The sequence below is a fragment of the Pipistrellus hanaki genome (genome assembly GCF_964339955.1).
Source record: "Pipistrellus hanaki genome assembly, chromosome: 10".
Taxonomy (NCBI): domain Eukaryota; kingdom Metazoa; phylum Chordata; class Mammalia; order Chiroptera; family Vespertilionidae; genus Pipistrellus; species Pipistrellus hanaki.
The window spans coordinates 10,467,152-10,491,059 of NC_140512.1; the positions used below are offsets into that span (position 1 = coordinate 10,467,152).

At 44.2% G+C, this 23,908-nt stretch overlaps 1 protein-coding gene across 2 annotated transcripts in view; it reads left to right on the forward strand.

Moving 5' to 3' along the window:
- Positions 1-23,908, forward strand: part of BMPER (BMP binding endothelial regulator) — a 187,155-nt gene that overhangs the window by 84,142 nt on the left and 79,105 nt on the right. For both annotated transcript variants that reach the window (XM_084896864.1, XM_084896865.1), the window contains exons 7-8: positions 17,145-17,244; positions 21,291-21,400. In XM_084896864.1, the coding sequence (XP_084752990.1) occupies positions 17,145-17,244; positions 21,291-21,400 (210 nt within the window). The remainder of the gene's footprint in view (positions 1-17,144; positions 17,245-21,290; positions 21,401-23,908) is intronic.

Here is a 23,908-nt window from a genome sequence, read left to right on the forward strand (position 1 = left end):
TTGTCTGGGAGCTGAAACAGGATTCATCAGGTAGCTTGTCTCGCTCTGGGGACGTTGGGAAGGCAGGAGATGCCCATGACCAGGAGGTGTCAGGATAAAGCTCAAGAACTCTTGGAGTTTCAGGAGCAATTCCAGATTCCCCTCCTTCGGGTTCAGCATTCAATTGGACCTCCTGGCCCAGCCTTTTGAGAAAGGTGGTCCAGTGTGAAGTACCTTGAGGGAGCTGGGGAGATAGAGGGCTTGAGACTGGTTGATCCCTTACTTTGTTTTGCCCTGGAAACTGGTAGGGGGATGTGGCTCTAGGTACATAGATTTGGAGCAGTAGTGGGGAAATAGGACTATAGAGAGTTAAAAGATGACCCTATTAGACAATCAGACATTTTAATCACCATCATTTTTATGAATCACAGATTTTCCATTGGGTAATTGTCTTAATGGATCAATTTTATAAAGGATTTCTTAAATTTTGAAATGAGGGAGAATATGGAAACTTCTCCTTCAGCTTTCTTTAGGTGAACATTTAACTATAGCCATAAGTGTCTATAGATTCAAGTGGCAGACCTTTTTAAATTAAATTCAAAATATCGTGGCAGTTAGCTGGCTAAGCAAGTAGCTAAAAATGCCATGTTGTTCACTTTGGTACACCAGGCCTGGCTCTTGTAGGTCCTGTTTACACAAACAGTGACTGTCTTGTGAGGACACCCTGCCTAAAGCCCATTGGAGAAAGCTTAGCTGGAGTTCCACAGCCATCAGATTGATTACCAAGAGCTCAGAGTCCCTAAAATGAAAATGGCCACTGTGTTTATTTATAAAAGTACTTTGTTGGTCCTCTAAGTTGAAGTTGATGACAGATAATGTTTTTAGAGAAAAAAAAACACACACAAAACTCTGGAGATGTAAGCATCTGCTCTTTCTCAGTCTTGCCTCCTAGGTTTATACTTCATTTCTTAACCCACACGAAGGGCTGTCTTTTTTTCTACTGAGTACCTGAAAATATGGGTGTAAATGACTAATATGGATTCTTGACAGTTTTACTGGAACAAAACGGGTGTGTTCAGGCTTTGATTGCCCAGATCTGGCTGCTCTGGGGTGGTGTTGATTGTCCTTTTCCGCCCGTAGTCCATATGGCCTTGTAGTCCACTCAGTGAACTTGCTGGGTGAAGCAATGATGTGCAGTGTTTCCTTGGGACCATACAATTCATTTCTGTGACCCAAATGTGTGGCTATACTTTGGTTTGGTTTTCAAGGTTATAAGAATCACTTCATGGAGGTAGACCTCCAGAATATGAAAGCCAAAGTTTTTGAGTCAAAAACTTTGCATGGCCCATGGACCCCTTCTAGTTTCCAAGACTATTTCAGAGTGTTCATGTGCTCAACACTACTTTAATCATAATACTAAGTCATTACTTGCCTTTTGGTGGGGGCTATGTTTACGTTTGCATTGATATTGAGAGGAAGTGCTAGAACCTCAGCATGGTCATGACAATGGCACCAAAGTGGTTGCTGTGTTGGTCAGTACCAGGTATTCTTAATTAAACAACAAAAACCACTTTTACTTAAAAATGTCCTTGGTGAGACTAAAATTATTTTTATTAAAGCATATCCTTTAATATACATCATTTTAACATGGGAAGAATGCAGAAGGCAGGCAGATAAGTGAACTTCTAAAGGGAAAACACAACGAGTTTGAGTTGTGAGCTGATCTAGTCACATTTTTTTTTCATGGAAATTACGTTTTTTATTTGAAAGCATGACTGACAGACACCTTTTTTGATTTGGGTATTTGGCAGACATCTTCTCAAAAATAAAAGAAAACAAGCATGTCATTTTCAAGAAAATAAATGGCAGTCTAAGTCAAGAGTGATAAAATTTGAGCTTTTGTGGGAAAATTAGACTTTGGGAAAACTTTTATTTGCCACTGAAGCTGTAAGACATAGTAATATATGTATTTTTTTTTTAATATTTGATAATGAAATGTACCAATATTTGGAAGATCTGCCTAAATCAATATTTTCCAAGCAGTGCTCAGTATTACCAGAATCATATGTGGGGAATATGTCCACCCAAACTTTAATAGATGGTTTTGAATTCCTCATTATAGCCAATCTCTAAGATTATTGAGTATGGTATAGAATCAAAGAAGAGTATTTATAAAGATATGAAATAGGTCTTAACATTTGGTTCTATTTTCTAGCTACATATCTGTGTAAGGCTGGATTTTCTTTATATACTGCACCCAAAAAAGCAGATGGCAATAAATTGAAAGAAACTAGGAAAACCCCACATCTCCTATGAAGCCAGACACTGAAGAGATATGCGAAGAGGTAGAACAGTGCCACTTACCTCACTAGTATTTCATTTGTTTTGGAAAGTATATAGTTATTTATCATAAAAACATGCTACTTATGTTAACACAATTGATTTTTGTTATTTTATAAAGAACAAGTTTTAAAAATTCCTCAGTTTTAATTTCTAGTATAATACATATTTATTAATAGGTAGATATAGCCCATGTAAACAAACTCTTCTGGTAGGTTTTATAATTTTTAAGAGTGTAAAGGGATCCCGAGATCAAAAAGTTTGAAAACCACTGGTTTCAACTACATTTTCCATATATGGTCTAGCTTAGGAATCCATATCTAATTTAAATATAAAGCAAATTGTCTTTCACATTTCCCCTCCAGTTTCCTTAGCATTTCCATTGTTTGATTCCCATGTGTTTATCTAGAACTGTCTATAAGATACCTATCTATCTATCTATCTATCTATCTACATATATATTTAAATATATTTTTATTGATTTCAGAGAGGAAGAGAGAGGGAGAAAGAAATAGAAAATTAATGATGAGAGAGAATCATTGATCAGCTGCCTCTTACATGGCTTGCACTGGAGACTGAGCCTCAACCTGGGTATGTGCCCTGACCTGGAATCGAACCTTGATCTTTTGGTTCATAGGGCGACACTCAACCACCGAGCCATGCTGGCTGGGCCATAAGAGATTTTTTTTTGCTGACCCCCATTCTGAAGGCTCCCAGATGTGCACACTGTCCACCCGGGAGGAGGTATGAGCTGCTGTCTCCACCCACTTAGAGGTGAAGGGAGGAGCCGTGTGCAGTGATGGACAGCAGTCACCATGTTTTACATCTGGCTAGCTCGCTCCTTCCAAACGAAAGATGGATAGCTGGCTGGGCTGTGCTGACTATCCTGAATGCCCCTGTTAAAACCTTTCTTATCTAAAGACACAACTGGAATTTGGAGGCGTGTTCATGAGATCATCATAAAGAATACCCTCAATAGGATGGAATAGTACATGGCCAACACAATGTTAATTGTGGGAAATCATGAAAACTGCTTGCTAGGATTTTAAGCAGGGAAGGCAGATTACCTGAGGGCATTAGTCTACCAACAAAAGCTGTCATTATTGGCAGGCACTGGGGACATGCTGGTGAACAAGAGACATAATCCTGGACTATAGATATACAATTATGCATGCATGTTAACACAAATTTGACGGGGAGGAGTAAAAATGAAAACAGATTAATGGGAAAGCTACTGCAAACTGTACAGTTTTTGAAAGTAGTGTTTCATTGATATTAATATTTATTTCAATATCAGGAAAAGAGGGGCTGAAGATACCTGTGAGATTCATGCTATATTAACCCCTGTCTCCTTAAAACACTGGGCACTGGTGGCTCCCAGTCTAGTGTCCTCGCCTGCTCCCCAAACTCCTGCCTTGATTTACTCTGTTTACTCCACTCCTTGACCTAACCTAGGCTGGGGCTTTCACAGCCTCAATGTGGTCACAGGGGCTCCCACTCAAAGGGAGCTACAACAGGAAGTAAGCCTTTTCCTTGGGTCTTGGTGTCTGACATTACCACCTTCTGAGGGTCCCACAAGGCTTCTATTTGTGTACAATGCGTCATTTCTTAAAGACCACCCAGAGGTGGAGGGGCAAGTTTGCTGGGCAAAGAAAGACAAGAGAAAGACACGTCTGGAATAGTCCTCAGCGTATCCTACAAGCACGCCTTTTAAACACGGGCTAACCACATGTGCCGCATAGTCAGCCTGGGAGTTAGCAGCCAGCTGTTTTCAGAGGACGTGGGAGGTGGAGTTTTCATACTGTGGTATTTAGAAATGTTCCAGAAATGCCAGGCATTGGTAGGGTGACCTGGTTTATGGAATTGGGAAAGGGCTTAGAATTTTTTTCTTCTGTAGTAAATATGGAAAAGTTCTGGGGGAAAAAAATCAAGATAATCTTGAAAACAATAAATAAAAGAATGGGAATCCCGAGATAGCTTGTAACAACAGTATCCTGCAAACAAATAAAAATCACTGTTTTTTGAAATGTATAAAAATATAACCTGAAGTTGACTTTGAAGAGCGAACTATTTAATATAGTATTTATGGGGGTGAGAGAAGGTTTTTGGGGAACAGAATTGATTGCTCAATTAAGGAATATTTACTATGCAATAGAAGGACTTATTTAACCAAAAATTGTCACCCACAAATTTGTGCCAAAAACAAAGAATGCTACAGTTGCAGATGTGTAGGACTGATCTACAGTAGTAAATTGAAAGGTGTTTATCATTTTATTGTGGTCCTCATTACATGGTACCGGAATATGTTTGTGTGCTCTGTCAAAAGGGTTCTATGCGCCAAAACCGGTTTGGCTCAGTGGATAGAGCGTCGGTCTGCAGACTGAAAGGTCCCAGGTTCTATTCCAGTCAAAGGGCATGTACATTGGTTGCGGGCACATCCCCAGTAGGGGGTATGCAAGAGGCAGCTGGTCAATGTTTCTCTCTCATCGACGTTTCTAACTCTCTATTTCTCTCCCTTCCTCTCTGTGGAAAATCAATAAAATATATTGGGGGGAAAAAGCGTTCTATGATCAAATAACTTTGAGTAACACCAGATCATGTATTCTCCCTATTGAATAAGCATATGAGTTAAAGGATAAGAAAAGTCCTGCAATAAAGAAACCTATGTCACTTTGGTTAGCACAACCTAGCCCATTTCTTTGTAGGAATATTGTGTCATGGAGTCCCTGTTAACCTCGTAGGAAACAGGATTCCCCAAACTACTAATGTAGGAAATGCTACAGAAGCTAAAAATGCTATCTGCTGATTTGGATGGAAAGATTCAGCCAATCTAGACACTTCTTCCAGTGCCTCGGAATGAGGACAGGTAAAGGTCGGCATGTGCTTGGAAGAAATTGTCATCATTGTTCCCTTCTGGCTAATGCCTTTGGATGAGAAGATGGCCAGCCAGCTGGGGCTGGGGCAGTCTTCCTGAGGGATTCTGAAGGCCACCTGCCCTTCCCTCTGGACCTCAGGTGAACTGTGGTCTCAGTGCCCATCAATGCTGTGTTTTACAGAAAAAGCATTTTTTAAAAAAATGGTTACACGGTGACCTATTCTATCTGCAAATAGGGGAGCAAGCCAGCCTGTGTTCCTTTCTATAGCAAGATGAAATGGTCCCCCCCCCCCCAATGCCAAAACACTCCCCTCCTTAGGAAAACAAACATTTGCAAGTTTATTTTATGAAATCTGCGTAGAACTTATATAAATATATTGTGACAGCCGCTGTCACACTGCACATATCAAGAAGTGCTTTGAAACTTTATGCAAATACATGGGTGATGTATACACTACTGTACACCCCAAAGACTACTCCATGTGTTGCTGGTGCCAAGGAAAACACCAGTGTTCTCCGGCAAATTCATAGGGAGAGCCACCGCAGCCCTGGACCCTGCACAGCCCTGTTCTCTGAATGGTACCTTGAATGGCTATCGGGTGAGGGAGCTGAAGGTTCGGTTTTTATTGATTAGTTTTATAGGTCAAGTACATAGGTCAGGTACTGTTCTGGGTACTTTAAGCACACTCACTCATAAAATTTTCACAACAGCTTTGTGAAGAAAATGGCATTGTTTAGCAATAATGTAACCAAGACTCAGATGAAATAAATTGCCCAAGGTCACTCATTTATTCATTTATGGAGTTGGCTGGGATTCTCAATTAATTTGGCCCAGAATATTTGCAAGAGCTAACATTTAATGAGCACTTACTATGCACCAGGCACTGGGCTAAAAGCTTTGCCTCCTTCCTCTTATTCTTTATATGCGCCCTGAGAGTGGGTACTGTTGTTTTTTCTCATTCATAGTTAAGGAAATTGAAGCTTAGGCCAGTTAAGTCACTTTGGTGCAATGTAGTAAGGAAGGAGCAAACTGGGGTCGGAAAGAGCCCTTAACCCCAGGGATTTCTTCCTTTGAACCATGAGGGTTTCCAGTTTTCCTTCTTATTTTTTAAAATGTTTTTATTGATTTTAGAAAGAGAGGGAGAGGGAGAGAAAGAAACATCCATTGGCTGACTTCTGCATGCCCCGCAACCCAGGCATCAAACCAGCAACCTCTTGGTGCATGGGACAATGCTCAATCCACTAAGTCACACCAGCTGGGGCCAGTATTTTTTCCTGATCTATAATCTGGAACCTTTCTTGATTTATACTGAGCTTTAAGGTATAACTGATTTGCTCATGCCGTCACCGACTAGGACTTCATAAACATTTTAAGAAGTCATTATTTTCCCTAAAATTTTCAATTCATCTTCACGTTTCTGGAGTTTGGTATCATTGCCCCATTCATGGATGTTATTTCTGCAAGTCTAAGGATGGATCAGATTTGGAGTTTTGAGACTCTTTCAATGCAAAGTTGAAATATGTAAATACAGTTGTCAGAGGATATACCTGGGCCTTGTCCATTGGGGCTATCTTATGCTGCCCTGTGCTGGACACTGAGGCCAGACTTCCTGAAGTCAGTGCTCATGAGAGAGGAGATGCTACTCTTTGGGCTGGTAGAGTCCCCTGCTGCTGTGTCTGCTGATGTAACCACTTTCCAGGCATCTGGGTTCTCAGCCTGGCGTGACTGCTGCTGCCATGTGCTTGCATTGTGCATTGCCACTCATGCCCTGGGGGCCTCTGATGACAGAGCATGTGTGGAGGGGAAGAGAAAAGAACCAACATCTCTTTCCTCTGTGTGAGTTTTACTCAATTATAGGAATCCCAAATCCCCAGGGCCTGACCTTGAATATTTCACAGGGGTTTAGTGACACAGTCCTCTCAGGCTTTGCTTTGAGCATCTTCCCTTGAACCAATGCGGCAGGTATCCATGGTGCTGGATTTGGGATGAGTTGAGTGGCAGATGCCCAGATACATTCAGATAACACTTCCCTCCTGTCCATCGACTCAGTAACTGGTGATTCTGATGTACTGCATCTCTTCCTCCCTCAGGATGGACTTTTTTCTCTCTCTTTCTCATGAGAAGCCAAACGAGTGAACCCCTCCCTTTCACTAGACTTGCCCAGACATGTCAGAACACTAGCTTTGGCTCAAACCGGGACCCCCCACCACAGCTGTTTCCAACAGCCTGGACGCTTCTTTTCCTTTGATCATAGTTGGCCTAGATCGCAATCATCCCAAGAGCTTGCCAAGATTGGGTTGCAGCCTGATTATCTCAGAACATAAACTTCGAATTGGTTGACAAGACCAATACCCAGGGGTATTACCAGTTTGAATGAATAGTGCCAGAAACCTCTAGTCAACCTGGACCGTGTCCCTTGATGGAGGCCAGAGTGTTTATAGGGCCCCATGACACTTTACTTATAATGTTTTAATATTTTTTAGAATTTTAGGCAATTGGCATCTGATACAAAATAGAAAAGTGCACATAGTAATTACACTGAATGGAGATTTTTAAAAAGTTCTCATTTCAAGACCACAGTGTCTAACACATAGAAACTCACAAATTTGTTGAATAGGCAAAGCCAAAATACTGTGACTAGTCCGCTGCTATTCGGAAATTAAAATAGACTTTAAATGTAATTTTATTTTTTAGGAGTGTGTTCAGGCATACTGTATTAGGAAATAGTTCAAAGACTTCTAAGTATAATTTTGTCAATATACGGAGGGAATCCAGACATATGTTGTTTTTAAAATATGTTTTATTGATTTTATAGAGAAAGGAAGGGAGAGGGAGAGGGAGAGAATCATTGATGTGAGAGGGAAACATCCATCGGTTGCTTCCCACACACGCCCCCCCCCCCCCCCCCCCCACTGGGATCAAACCTGCAACCTGGGCATGCACCCTGACCGGGAATTGAACCAGTGACCTTCCTTTCAGTGCATGGATGACATTCAACCAATGAAGCCACACCAGCCAGGGCTGGGCATATCTTAATGAAGACTAGTTCATTTCAAGACAACAGATATTTTGATGCCTTAGGAAACCTCCCTGGAGCCTACACACTTCTGAATTATTTTCAGCTTTAACTGACAACCCAACAGGTAGGTAGTTGTTGAACTGAAAAACCAAGCAAGTCTGATGTTACCTTGGTCTTGCTAGGAAGACAGAGGCACTTGAGGACGACAGAAGAAATATTAACGGGGCTCCTGCCCGGTGTGAACGCTCAGCCTAGCTTTGGGCAAAGATAAGTCCAGATGTAACATTAAGGAAACAGATGAAGCAACACGCAAAGCACGTGGTCTGCATAAATTAGTTTTGGTAGCCGAAACTTAATGGTCAACAGGAAAATTCTAGAGAAGCAGTTCACCACGGATGCCCATGTTTCTGTCTCTGCGGGGCGGTATTTCCAGGGACTCTTGCCCCATCCGAGGTCTTCACCTGCCTTCATCCTTGCCTCATGTCCAGCGCGTCTGCGGTGTGGACCACCTGGCGTGCATGAGAAATGCCCCTTCTCCCGCCAAGGGTGTTATTTCCTTCCTCTCAGGACTGGCTCATAACTCGTGGAAGGTGTGAGTTCTGAATGATTGTTCCTTTCATCTCCCTGGCAGCGGGCCAGGCTGCGGGTAGAGCGTTTGATGTGCGGTGGTGGGCTCGCAGCAGCCCTGACTCCTCACATGATGATGAAAGGGTGAACTCGGATGCAAAAGGCAAGAGGAGGAATGGGGCCCATTTCCTCTATTTGGCTCTTGCTCTCGGGTGGCAGTTGAGAAATGTCCTACCCGGGTGGTCTCTGGGAATGTGCACTATTGGGAGGGTATTCTCTTGTAGATTTATTTGTTTATTTATCGATCGTTTCAGAGAGGGAACACCCGTGCTCGCTGGCGTGGCCGGGCCAGACTCTCAGGGTCCCATCAGCAAGCCCTCCCTCTCTCCTCTGGGAACCCGGGAATGAGGTATCACGTTCTTCAGGGCAGATCGCTTATGCTCAGCTGTCCCTCTGCACAGGCCTGCAGACACCAAACAAACCGCAGCGGCCAATTCATCCTGATGGCCAGGGCTTGGCTGCCCTTCTCTTCCCAGGGTGTCTGCTCAGCCATCTCATCTGAGCTTGGTCCTGGAGGATGGCCTTCTCCTCCTGCTTCTAAACTAGAAAAGAGAGGAATAAAATATCTGTGGAAACCCAGAACTAGTTGGAATTTGCTGCAAATGGTATCCGTCTTGTCAGTGATGTGTCTGACTGTGTGGAACACTGGGTTTTGGGAAGAGGAAACGTTTCTAAATTTTATTTTTTAAAGCAAAAACATGAATTAAGAAAACAAACACAAACACCTGCCATTCAGCTAAATGACAGGAAAGAGCTAAGAGCAAGGACTCAAAGAAGACACACTTCACCTTTAAATGTGAGGCTTAGCATACAACAGTGAACGCATGCACACCACCTATTAATCAGTGGGTGTGAGGTTTACTTCAGGGGTATTATGAGCTCTGACTCTACCTCTGCACATGCAGCCTGCACAGCCAGGCCTGCCTGCTCACTCAGGTGGCCGCTGAAAGCCGGCCTGGAGCTGTGCTGTCAGCAGGTCAAGGCCTCACTGTGGTGCCTGCAGACCCCTGCGGAGGCCATCCAGGCACTTTCCTATAGTCTCTGCAAGGGTCTTTCAACAGGATGAGCACAGTCAGCTTCTTTGGGTCCCAGCTCTCTGGCCCTCAGAACACACTGCAGTCCCTACAGGGCTGGCTGGCGTGGGCCAGGCGATGACTGGCCAAGTCATACAGCTTGTGGGAACTTCAATTTTTAGGGGGATTACTGCTCACCAACAGGGCTGGCATTTCGGCCTTAAGGAAGCCTGTGAGCAACCTAAGATATTTTCCTACTTTATTAACCCCCTAAAATTGTTCCTAAGGATGTCCATCAGCATCTGGGATTTTGCCCCTGACAAGAGAGAATGAGATGAGAAACTCAGATGGTCTGCTTACAATGTCACCTTCTAAATTTAGGATGCAATAACTAGGCATGCACATAAGGAGAAGAACAAAAAACTGGTTCAGCTCAGCAGCCATGCAACCAGGGATGAAATTTAGGTTCTTGACTATCTTTCCTTTCTGAAAAACAAGAAAACCCAGCTTTTCAGTGAAAGGAAGGTGGATAGAACAGGTTATATTGGTGTGTTGTAGTGACTTCAGACCTGAACTATTACACCTGGGCCTACACAGTGAAATTACATACCTTTTCTTGACTAATAATTGTGCTTGGCAGAATAATGTACCCTTTGGCTCATGAATTGTCCATATCCTAATCCCCCAAATCTGTGACTGTTACTTTATATGGCAAAAGGAACTTTGCAGATGTGATTTAGTGGAGGCTTTTGAGATGGGAGATTACCCTGGGATACCTGGGTGGGATCTGGTACAAAAGTCCTTATAAGAGGGAGGCAGGCGGGCCACGGTCACAGGAAATGTGATGACAGAAGTCGAGGGCCAGAATCAGAGCAGAGAGAAATTTGAAGATGCTACACTGATGGCTTTGATGATGGAGAGAGGAGGCCATGAGCCAAGGAATGCAGGCAGTCCGTAGAAGCTGGAAAGGGCCAGGCAATGGATTCTTCCCCAGAGTCTCCAAAAGGAATGCGGGCGGCCCTGCTGACACTTTGATTTTAGCTCAGTGATTGATTTCAGACTTCTGACCTCCAAGAACTGGAAGATAATAAATGTGTGTGGTTTCAAACCACTAAGGCTGTGTGGCAATTTCTTGTGGCAGCAATAGGAACCCAAACCAGCAACATTAACAACAGCACAGTTGAACTTAGAAACATTAACTGATGGGGAAAAGAAAAGGGATTTGCTTCCGGTTTGATTCCCAAGTCAGAGCATGAGGTCATGGTTCTCTGAATAGGCAGTGAAGGACAAAGGGGTTTTTATTTTTGTCAGCCCAGAGGGTACTTCCCACAGGTATTGTTTACTTAAACTTTATGGGACAAAATAGGTTATCTTGGCCAATCTTTCCCCACATGTCCTTGACTCAGTGTAAAATCAAAGTTGGGTTTTATTTTACACTTTGAAAAATCCAGTGTCTCAGGCAGCAGCATCTAAATCACCAGGGCAGGTTATTAAAGATGCAGATGCCTGGACTGTGGTTGGGGAAGCTTTGATCTAGTGCAGTTGTCCACGGGGAGTGATTTTGTTCCCAGGGGACACTTGGCAAAGCCTGGAGACATTTCTGTATGTTACAACCAGGGGATAAAAGGTGATACTGGCATCTCGTGGATGGAGGTATCTACTAAACACCTTACAAAGCATAGCACAGACCCCAGAGAACACTGATCTCACCCCAAATGTCAATGGAGCCAACCTCTAAAAACCCTAGTCTAGTGGGTCACATAGACATACACCTAAATTATTATACCACTGTGGTATATGCCGGTACGCCAATGTAATGTGTGTGTGTGTGTGTTTGTGTGTGTGTGTGTGTGTGTGTGTGTGTGTGTGTGTGTGTGTGTGACCCACCTTTTTATCTCTCTAAGTAGGCTCATCACCCACCAGTTTGGGTGTCCTCTCTCCTCTATCCACTCTACTTCTGTTCTTTTAGCTGGACAGCTCACCTGCTGCCCTCCTCTGCTTGATTCCCTGCCTGCACTGGCCATGAACAGGGAAAGCCAAGCACCAAGAGCTCTACCCCTGGAAGTAACTGCCAGGCTCTGAAACTTTACCACAAGAAATATTCAGGTCAAAGTGAGGTAGTGCCAAGGACAGTTGTTTTTTTCCTGTGTGAAGTTTTGGTTTGTTAATCTTCACCCGAGGAAATGTTTCCATTGATTTTAGAGAGTAAAAGGGAGGGAGACAAAGAGAAACATTGATGTGAGACACATCGCTTGGCTGCCTCTCACAAATGCCCTGACTGGGCCTGGGGATCGAGTCTGCAACTGAGGTACATGCTCTTGACTGCAATGGAACCAGGGATCCTTCAGTCCATAGGCCGGTGCTCTAGCCACTGAGGCAAATGGGCCAGCTTATGTGTGAAGTTTTTTGACCCAATTTGTAACTCAGGGTGCGTGCTCTGCTCAAAAACAGCTTTGCACCCCTGTTTGTTATGGCATAAGTATTCTGTGTCACTCACAATGTTTTTCTCCCCTACACCAGCCCCTCCAGTGTTCCTGTCCCCTTGTTCCTACTTTCATCTGGAATCAATGAGAACTTCATTCTCTTGAAAGAATTGAACACTGGACAAACCGACCATTGTAGAATGTGCCCAAGTGCAGCTGATTGGCTGTAACTGGTTACAAATGCACTGCTCCGCTTCTCGCCTCCCTTTAGAGAGACGGGCTCTGTGTCCTGGTCCAGGGACAGGTTCCAGGCTGTAGGACAGTTTCAGCCCCCACTTCTCAATGGTCCTCAGGGGTGGGAGAGGCATCCTGCCTGCACATGGCTATGGTTTTATCATCCTGCACTCATCGCTCTGTTCAGGAAGAGTTTTATTATGCAACAACTGCTACCCTAGGGTAAACGTTGACACAAAGCATTGTGTTCGTGACTAAATCAGCTAAAATAAAAGTCAGGGGGTGGGCAAGAGACATGGAACATGTTTCAAGTCTTTTAAAAGCAGCTACTTTTGGAGAAGCATTCATATATGCAATCAGAACAAATGACCACCTCTAAAGAACAAACTTGCCCTTCTGAAAAGAGACAAATGGGGAATGTCAGGACTCATCAGTACTGGGAAAGTTCCTGGCTTTCCTTTCTTTGTTGACCAGGTGAGAATATAGTAGTTACATGAAGATGTGCAAACATTATCGGGGGGTGGCACCTTTTTGTTGACCAGGTAAGGATATAGTAGTTACATGAAAATGTGCAAACATTATGGGGGACGGGGGGTGGGTGGCACCTCTCACCCTTGAGTTGTTCAAGGGCCAGCTATCACCAGTAGTCTCTAGGTATTTTAACTATCTAGAAATTTCAAATATTCAACAAAATACATAAGATCCTAGGAATCCTAGCAGCTTTATAAGTTGAGGTTGGCTGTTGGTTTTTGAAGTCTCAGTACCAATAAATATTTGATTATTTCCTAAAACGTGCAAAAGTCAAGGACATAACAAATGTAAGTGCATGCAGACAGCCCTCAACTGTGCCTTCTCATCAGCATCCTGTGGTTAAAGACCTCCAAAGAATTCAGCCGGTTCTAGAGTTCATCAGAGTGGTGGCTCTGTCCTTCATGAAACAAACTTTTACTGAAATATTCCTTGAGCCCATCACTTTATGAAGGATGTTGGGCTCTCAGGACTGATTCCTGCCCCAACAATAATCTAGTGTGAAGGCAAAATCAGTGTTGTCTTGCATGTGTCAAAAATACAGGAGAATAGATGAGAAAAGAAGAGATATGGGAAGACGGAAGAGGTGACTGGAACACAAACAGATTTAGAAGGCTTCATAGATAGGAGGAGGCTTGAAATAGACCTGGAATGAAGCAGGATTTCCATATGGGTCAATGATGTGGGGAGAGAGGGAAAGAGGTGTGTATAAAATACTCTGGCCAGATTATTATGATCTCTGAATGCTAAATAATCTGGCCACTCAGTGTATATCCTATATAATAAAATGTTAATATGCAAATTGTCCCCTTGACCAGGAATTTGACCAGGAGTTCGACCAGCAGGCAGGCTGGCCAACTGCCCATGTCCCCCTTCCCCCCTGTTCAGGCTGACTGGACCCCAACCATGCATGAATTCATGCACTGGGCCTTTAATATATATAAAATATCCTGGACTTTTTCTTTAGGTTGGAGTGGGAGGAAAGAAGATTGGAAAGAAGATTATGGGTATCTTGACAAAGTAGGCTAACTGTGATAATAGAGAACTAATATATCCGAGTGTTTTCATGCAGTGTTTTGCTTTTTTTGTTTGTTTGTTTGTTTGTTTTTCCCCTTGCTCATTAAACAGTGGGTAGATTTCCATATGGTGACTTAGGGAAGCAGGCTTTTTCCATTTCTTATGAAGTTCTAAATGTGCCCTCCATTCAGCCTGTTATCTATCCAGAAGGGAGAGCATGGAGAATTGTGATTTTTAAAACTTTATTTATTTTTAACTTCTTGGGGTGATATTGGTTAATACAATTATATAGGTGTACAGTTCTAAAATACATAATCTATGTATTGTATGTTCACCCCATGCCAAGTCTTCTTCCATCATCATTTATACCCCCTTCAGCCTCTCCTATCTTCCCTCATCCCCCTTTCACTCTGGTTTGCACCAAATATTTTTGTGGTCTATTATTTACATTCACCTCCTGTTGGCTGGAACTGAGTCACATGGCCACACCTAACTGCAAGAGAGTCTGGGAAATGTAGTGCCTCTGTGTTGGAAGAAAAAAAAAATATCATCGAGTGACTTGTAGCCTGAGTGGGTTGAACTTGACCCTGAATGCAGTGGTAATTCATCCTCTACCTTAGCATGGGGGCATGCTCAGTGGTGATGCCAGCTGCATCAGGAGAGTGATTTATGGAGGTTACATTCACTGGTATATCCCCAGCATATGCTAGACCTCCAATATTTGATCAAATAATGAAATGATGGATGTGTGCTGGAAAGGAGTCCTGACCATATGGAACCTTCCAGGGTCAATTAGTGGAAGAGAGTTGAGGCAGGGACGCTAAGGAGAAGGTGATGGCGATCATCCGACAGAGCCCGAGTGTGTGTAGGTACCGTGGGGATTCGTACATTTTTAGAAACAGAAATGTTTACTTCTGCTACTTGACCACTTTTAGTTTACAGCACAGCCACAGCTTATAGTTTAACCAGAGTCCCTGCGGAGCTGAAATCATAGAAAGAAGCAGCTTGTGAGCCAATGGGCCTGGGGCTCTGTGGAGGCATCCCTGGGCAGGCAGCCTGGGGACTGGGACTGTGCCACAAGCTGCAACCCAAACCAAATAAAACTCGACCAAACCAGCAAACCCCCATTGGAGTTCAAGTTACTTGAGAGGACTCTGGGGAGACACACTCCGCAGCTGCATTATGTATGCAAAACGCGCTCTCTGACCTCATTGTAAGGAAAATTACTGGAGTCCACAGAATCTTTTGCCAGCTTTCCAAAGCGTTGGACAAGTCCACTCCTATGCAATTATGCAACATGTAAAAAATTGTAACTTTAAAACATGCCTGAAAAATAGATGCTGATCCAACAAGAACAGAGAGTGTCCCCGAGAAGAATCCGTCCTCTGTGCTCCCGAGAGAAGCCCGCACACAACTCGCCTCGTGCAGCCAGAGCTCCCACATTTTGGGGAGTTATTTGCAGATAGACTTCTTGGAAATGAAAAGCTAAGGGCAGCCTGTGTCCTTCCTCTCAATCTGACATTTGTGGTTTATGTATAAGCCGGGGCAGACCTCAGCGTCTGCTCTGTCCTCAGAGTCCATGTCCCTGGAGTCCGGTGAAGGGCCAGACTTTCGGATTCTGCAGAGTCCAGAGAGAAACCGCTCCTGGAACAGCCAGCGTTCTGAGGAGCTTTTTAGTGATTCTTGCTGACCTGAAAATAAAGTAAAAGCAACAGAAGAGCTCATTGTGGTGTTTTCACATGTTCTTTATTGGTTTGGGGAAGGATCCAACAGTAAAGTGGTTTAAAAATCATAAATATTTAAAAAGACATCATGTGCCCTACCCTTTTCATCCATCCCCACCAAAAAAATAAACTATAATAACACAAATGGCAAGAACAGGAAGAGAAGGCGGCAACTGCAGGAGGCGGCAGTGTGCGGGGAGGGCTGGCTGTGACCCAGGCGCTATGCAGGGTCCCTGCAGAAGGTACTGGGGACAGAGGAAATGTGAAGGGCGTCCTTTCCCCGCCAGGCCCGGGCTCTGGGAGGCTAGTCCCTCCTTTCCCGAGGCCTCTTGAAATATAAGTTATCAGCCTGAGACAACGGATGCCTGAGGCTCTTAATTTGGTTTCTGCCTCAAACCCCAGAGAAGCCAACCGGTAGAAATCATTCACAAATTTGATAGCAAATTCATTTTGCACAGGGTAGTTTTCCCATGAGCCCTGCAAAGGTGTTGGGTGTAAGGTGACTCCAAAGCTGGTGTTTTTGTTGTGTTTCATCTTGTTTTTCCCCAGTGCCAGCTTTCTGGAGATTCAGTTGCAAGTTTGACAACCAGGTGCCTCTCTGAGGGAGAGAGAAGGGAGTGGGCATGCTGTGTGTGCACCTTCTAGGAGGAAGGAATGGGCGTCAGCAGTCACAGGGGCTGGAGGGTTGAGAATGGGGGGCAGAGACACTATCTGAAGGCTCTTGACTTCTCCCCGGGTCCACGGAAGCTCTGCCAGCCACCTCAGATTCATATACCCTCTACTGAGGTCATGGACAGATTAGGTTAGCTTGGTAAATTCAGTGCAATTGTTTGTCTGAATACCAGCCTGCAGTGCGCCCATTCTGAGCAGATTGGCTGCCTCCCCTGATCCCAACCCCTCTGAGCCATCCCAGCAACAGCTGTAAGCTGTGGCAGGCAGGGGAGCCTTTCTGGGGAAAGATGTGCAGGGCCTACAAAGCGATGGGGTTGGAAGAGGGGGTTCCTTGGCTTGCTTCGGGTGAGGGAGGGAAGCCACCTCATCCTGGTTTGCCTGACACTTTCCCAGTTTTAGTCCTGAAAGCCGCAAATCTCAGGCACTGAGATGTGGGCTGGTCCTCAGGAGGACAGATAGAGGCCTGGCCAGGGTGAGAGTTATGCCCTCATCATCTCTCGGAGGGCATTGCTGGTGCAGCTCCTGTGGTCTGCAGGGAAGGGAGAAGGCGGCTTGGGAGAAGTTACCTGGGTCCCAGCAAGCACCAGGGACTTAATATGAGGGAAGGCCCTGGTTTGGTCCAGAAACCTTGGTCATAGGATCTGCATTCACTGACTTTGCTAAATGTGCTTCTCTCTCTCTCTCTCCTTCAGGGAGGCAGGACCCAGTGCGTGCGCGAGGTCTGTCCCATTCTCTCCTGTCCTCAGCACCTTAGCCACGTTCCCCCGGGACAGTGCTGCCCTAAATGTTTGGGTGAGTGACAGTTTTAAGGTCAAAGAACATTGTAATATATTCTCACTGGTTTCCACTGAGCGTATTCATCCTCATGGCTGTGCTGGGTCCTCAAGGTGTCTTGTCTTCATGGAAACCTCTCTAATTAAAGGAGCATCAGATGGGCATGAGGGACTGGGGGAAGGGGAAGTGTTCTCTTTTCTGAGGCCTCTGGGGAGATTTCTTCTCTCTTGGCCTCCCTGTGTCTGTGACCTGGAGCGCCAGACAGCCTGGGGCAATGCCCTCTTGTGGGAGAACATTATTGAAGACCCTGCCTTTAATGGAGCATCTGATGAGTCGGGGCAGATTCTAAAGGCATGGGAAGTAAACAGAGGAATACAGACTCCTGGTACTTTCAGAGGGAAAAGCATAGCATGCCAAAACAAGAGGCTTAGGAGGGAACCATGGGTAATAGCCAAAAAAGGGAAGCACTAGCTCATTCTCATTGCACATTTCCTGTACTGAGCACCATGAGAAGTTTATATGCTTCTCCCCATGTAATCTTAAGAATCTTCTTTGCACCTGAAACCTGTGTAATTTTGTTAACCAGGTCACCTCAATAGATTCCATAAAAAATCATCTCCAGAAGCTGTGCTATGTAGATACCAAATACATGACATCATTTGAATGTGTGGTTTAGGTGCGATCATTAGTTTTATTGTCCCCAGAGGGAAAGTCTGGAAGGGCATAGCCAGGGGGTGACAGGTTGGCACCTGAACACGATTCTCTGGGATGCCTAAGCCTGTGCTTGAAGCTGCTGCAGCCCAACCGCCCTGGTAGCATGGAGGCAGCACGCACATCACCACTGGAAAGGAGACAGTGTATGAGGGAGATTCTGGAGCATGAGGTTGGTTGGCTTTGGTTTATCATCCACATGCCAGCTTCCTCCATATGATCCTTAGTCTCTGGAGTTAGAGGTCAGACTATTTAAGATTCAAATAAAAGTAGCTTGAGCCATCATATGCATACACTAGAGCAGGGGTCTTCAAACTACGGCCCGCGGGCCACATGCGGCCTGCAGAGGAGTCTGATCCTGCCCGCCAGGTTTTTTGGGCAGTGAGCGCAGCCGAGGTGTTACAGTAGGGATTAGTAGTTCATATAGTCCGGCCCTCCAGCTCTCTGAGGGACCGTGATCTGGCCCCCACTTTAAAAAGTTTGAGGACCCCTGCACTAGAGCATCCAGCAACCCCACCAGAATCTCTAGGAACCCTTGAGGGAGCTCATATTTTCCCCAGTCACCTCTGGCTTTGTGTTTCTGCTCCTGTTATTTTTGTCTCTGTTCCTTTTCTTCCCCCTACCTCTCTTACTCCTTGTGCTCTTCTTCTTTTTTCCCTCTTCCCCTTCCTCCTCCTCTTCCTCATTCCCTCCTCCTCCTCCTCTTCCTCTTCTCATTCCCCTCTTCCTCCTCCTCTTCCTCACTCCCCTCCACCTCCTCTTCCTCTTTCTTATCCCCCCCTCCTTTTCTACCTTACCCTGCTCCTCCTCCTCCTCCTCCTCCTCTTCCTCCTCCTATATTTTGTCCTTTTAGAGATCCTCCCATCCAGTCTCTCACCTCTGATAATGTTGTTGAGCCAAGGCTTGTGCCTCAGATTTTACTGAAAGTTTGCAGTCAACGAGGCTGGTCACTTTACAGTGAAGCACAGGGAACAGCACACAATGAGATAATCAGCATCCTTGGTTTGTCTTAGCCATTTTGCCTTTAGAAAAAATTTACCATTTGTCTCTTATTTGGGCTCCAGTTTCCAGGTACTGCCCACACCCCTTTCTTGAACCCTCTTGCCTTTCTTTCATAGCTTGCTTTTCCCAATTCCAACACATCCTGTTGATTTCTTTTTCTCATTCCCAGCTTATCACAGCCATACTCTTAAGTCTTCCTACAACCAAATTGGCAAATGAAGGTGCCTCATCAACTAAGGCAGGTTTCTCCTCTTTTCCCAACAATGTTTGCCTTTTTGCCACACACACACACACACACACACACACACACACACACATACACACACACACACACCCACATACACAGATAATTTTTAAGTAAATATGAAATAATTATAAGGATGAAGGAGACTTGTTTAGACATGATATTGCCATTGATCTGTGTGCTTCTTGGTCAATGTGTGCTGGTGCCCCCAGAAGAGAATTAGTCCATTCGCTGTGGGTGGGATCATCATGCCATGGGCCACCTAAACAGGAAAGTCACCTCAGAGGAGATGGCCTCTGGGGCCTGGCCTGGAAGATGAGTAGGATTGATTAATGCTTTGGAGCCAGTCCCATGGACATGCTGAGTCAGTCAGAGTTTCTCACATGAGCAATGGCTGCTGTATTGAAGGCAGATTTTTTGGTCCATCTGTGGTCAGAAGACTGACTACAAAAGGAACAGAAAGTCTTAGGAAACTTGAAAATCATAATTCTCCCAAAGGAAATCATTTTTTTTTTTTGGTTGGGCTAAACCCCAGTGGAATATTGTGGAAATGACTCAAATCAGGCTGTACACGGAGTCTCTGAACCACTTTTTTGAATGTTTTTATCTTATTTTGGGCCATGATGACTTTGGGATTAAGGTAAAATTTTATGTTTGTTTTTTTGTTTGTTTGTTTGTTTTGGGGAGGGAGTAGAAAGAAACATACCCCCACCTACATATACACACAAAAGATAGGAAAGAAAATACCAGGATACTATTTAGATATTGAAATCTTAGACTAATTAGAATTTTGGCGGCTTGGATACTGATTTGCTGTTAAATTTTCCTATCACCAAGATTCATTCATGTGACATACCTCTGTCTTTGACATCACAGCATTCTCCTTTTTTTCCTTTTCAGTGAAGAGCCTGGTCAGAGTTTTGTGTACACAGAGCACAGGATACCCCTTTAAGAGAAAGTGACTATGGCCCAGGGTCATATTTAGATGATCCCACCACTCATAATGATAATACATACCACCTTGCACTTTTTGGCATGATTAATGAGTACAAGGCTTTGTAAGAAAAACTCTAAACTAATTAACACTAAGATTTTTTTTTTTAAGGTAAAATCCACATTTTACGCTAGATAATTTAAGCCATTGGTTACATTTGTTCAGGAGAGGCATCAACTTGTTGAAGAGTCTTTTTGCTCAATGATATACTGACTGTAGCCATCTGTCCGTCCATCCACTCATCCACCATCCATCCATCCATCATCCATCATCCATCCAGGCAACAATATTGAGGACTATACCTGTAGTAAAAGGAACAGGAAGGGGCTATTCATTCTAAGAGGAGAAGACTTCCTCAGAACATCTATTTTAATGGTGGAGAAGAAAGCTTAACTATATCTACATATTTATTTATATCCTGCCTGTTGCCAAGGATAATTTAAGTCCACTTCAGAAAATACAGGAAGCATATGGAGGTAAATTATAGGGAAAGGCAAACTAAATTAATTCTGCAGAGATACGATGCCTGGACCCTTGGCATATTTAGTTGGATTCTGCCTCCATGAACTCTTTGAGTTAGCTTCACCCTTTATGCCAATGGACTTGTAACTTGTTCAACTGAAATGCTCTGTAATTATTTTTTTTTTATTTGCTCATTCTTTTCCTCCATGGGATATCTTGCCTCCTTCCTTCCAATATTCACTTTCTGCATAATTTTACTCATTCTTCAATGTAACTCAGGCATCCCATCCTTTGAGAAGTCTTCTCTGTCCTCCTTTCCCCATGGTTCCCAGATTGGCTTCTTTCCAGAACATAGCATACATTTGTGCCGAAATCATGTTTCATGAGTTTGCTTCCCCAGTACATTCTGAGCTCCACGAGGGAAGGTCTATGTCTTAATCCTCTTGGTTCAGTATATGGATATTCAATGAAGATTTGTTGACTTATAGTGTGCAATCAAACTCTTTGTAAGAAAAACTCTCTAAATTAATGACTCCTGGGTATGCCCTGGGAGCATCTGAGTGTTGAGCTGCCTGTGCTGTAATTGCTGATGACCCAGGGGGATGTCCATGGCTTCCGCCTTGCTTACACTGTGCTGTTGCTTCCCTCTAGGTCAAAGGAAAGTGTTTGATCTCCCGTTTGGAAGCTGCCTCTTCCGCAGTGACGTTTATGACAACGGATCCTCGTTTCTGTACGACGATTGCACGGCGTGCACCTGCAGGGTATGGTGGTTCTGAGGGGCTGCCGTTCGAGCAGCTTGGGCTTTAGTGTAACATTGTGGCCAAACATGATGTGCCATTTATCAGAGGGAGTCATTCTTGATGCCACGTTAGGGTGAATTCACACTTAAGGTCACAAAGACCCAAATTACCATTCACTGTCATCCCCTGAGAATAGCAAGTTCATTTTTGGTGGTGAGAACTAAACTGAGGGGCTGTCTGCAGCACTTGCTAAACTCAGACAAATGCACATGGCAGCGTTCTCTGAAGCTTATGATCCACAGTGGAACCTCTGGCACTCCTGGCAATAAAAGTGGCCTTATATGCGAGAGAAAAGAGCGGCATGGGTTTTCCGTGGATCCATCACAAGATCAACCTGATAGTTTGGGAAGGGAGTATTTATATTTTGTTCACAGTGTCATTCCTTATTTGAGGCATCCCTCACTTTTCTCAAAAGGCAACCGGAGCCTAATGACTGGTAAAGAAAGAATTGAACCACTCCCCCATTACAAAGGGATACACATCCTGCATTTCTAGACTGGGTTTATGTGGCGATTTATTTTTGGAACCAAGAAGAGAATCATTTATATGGAGGGCTTTAGGGTCATTCATTAGTGAGTTCACCCAAACATCTGTGTAGCATGAGTGTGGTGCTGTTGGTGGTGGTTTTGTTTTTAATAGCTAAAGGGCAAGAGAGGGCCAGAGGGGAAGTTTGCTCAACACCAGCTCTGAGTCAGTAGCCGTGATGAGGGTTCAGAAGGTCCTGATTACCCGTGGAAGGCGTTGTTATGTAACAGCCCTGCTGCAGGGAGGTGGCTGAGTAAGGGCTGCCCTGAGTGTTCCCTGGCACTGAGACCGAAAGGACTTTCCCGAGGCTCCCTCTTCTCTTCCTGGCTTGTGTTCTCCTATGGTAAACAGATGGCTATTCCCGCTCTTAGCCTTGGCCTCCATCCTCAGGACTACTCTTCCTCTCCAGGAACTTCATGGGTTATAGCTTCCTCTTGGGGATACTGAGCTTTTGATAAAACCCATGTCATTCCCAATTCTCTTGATTGCAGGAAAGCCAGACATCCCCTGAAAAAGCAGGCTGCAATCATTTAGGATAGTCAGTAGTATTTTCTCTTCGCTTAGAGAAATGGTGGGAACATCTGACCTGTGGGATGTGTTAGGCCCACAAAACCATTTGGTCTTGTCCTGCCAAGGCATTAGGGGTGAGTTAATTACATGTTTGACTATCTGACTAGTTTTTAAGTTGATAATTTTGTATGGCCCAAGAATGATGTTATAAATATTCATATGGCCCTTGACAGAAAAAAGTTTCATCACCCTTGATAGATATAAAGGATATCAAGTGGCATTTGAAGGATCACCTCAGTGTCATATTAATCTTGTATAATTAATCCATGAAAGTATAGTAGATGGTACCAGAAGTACCTCTTAAAGTTATAAAATTAGAATAGAATCTACAGTGTGTCATGCTAGCACAGCCTGAGGGAGGGTGGCGAAGGATATAGAAAAGACAGACAAAGAGAATAAGCTGGGTCTAGATCAGTGGTCGGCTAACTACCCTTTACCTCTTTGCAAGCAATATACCACAATTGCTAATCCTAATAGCTTCCAACTATACGGTAACATTTAGTCTAGTGCAGTGGTTGGCAAATTCATTAGTCAACAGAGAGGCAAACCACAGTTCGAGAGCCACATGTGGCTCGCGTGCTGAGGTTTGCCAACCACTGATCTAGGTGAATCTTCCTGTGTCTGGCTGAGGCCACAAAGAAAAAATCCAGAAGGTAAGCTAATGCTTTATTTTATAGTCAGAGGTAAGCAAGGTAATGATCACCATAGTTACAATGTTCTTGTGAGTTTTACTTGTTTTGGCAACACTTAACTGCACCTCGGACAGCCCATTAGCTTCCCAGATAGGATCTAGAGAGTGTCATAAGGCCAAGCTTATTTATGCTAAGGGGGCTGTGCTCTCTAAGCTGGGACTTGTTTGTGGCTTTGCCAGCAGGTCAGTCTGAGGCTTAACCCTATAGCCACTCCCTACGCTACAGAAGTTACATAGGTTGATTAATATATCCTACATGTATATAATGCTCAGACATGCATCCTGGCTCAAAGCTTACCAGTGGGGTCTATGTCTTGGAGGGGGTTTCACCTCATTTCTCTGCTATTGTTCTCACCTTAACGCAACACTCTGAGGGGATTGCTGATCTACCTGGGACACTTCTTTTCTCCAACCCTGTCTTGCACTAAATTTCATGGGTGTTCGGCTTTTACAGTCCGTCCAGCTGTCGACCTGCTCCAGGTGGAGTTGTGTCTTGTTGGCTGGGGAACTAGGGAAGTTTCCTTTTCTTCACCTCTCTTCAGCGTGTGGCTGAATAAATTAGCAGACGCAGTTCACTAAGCTATTTCGTTCATGGAATACCACTTCTTTAGAAACTAGGCCTCACACCTTGAAGTTACAGGTATCAACTTGTCTCCCTTAGAGGTTAAGTGGCCACGTGAAGG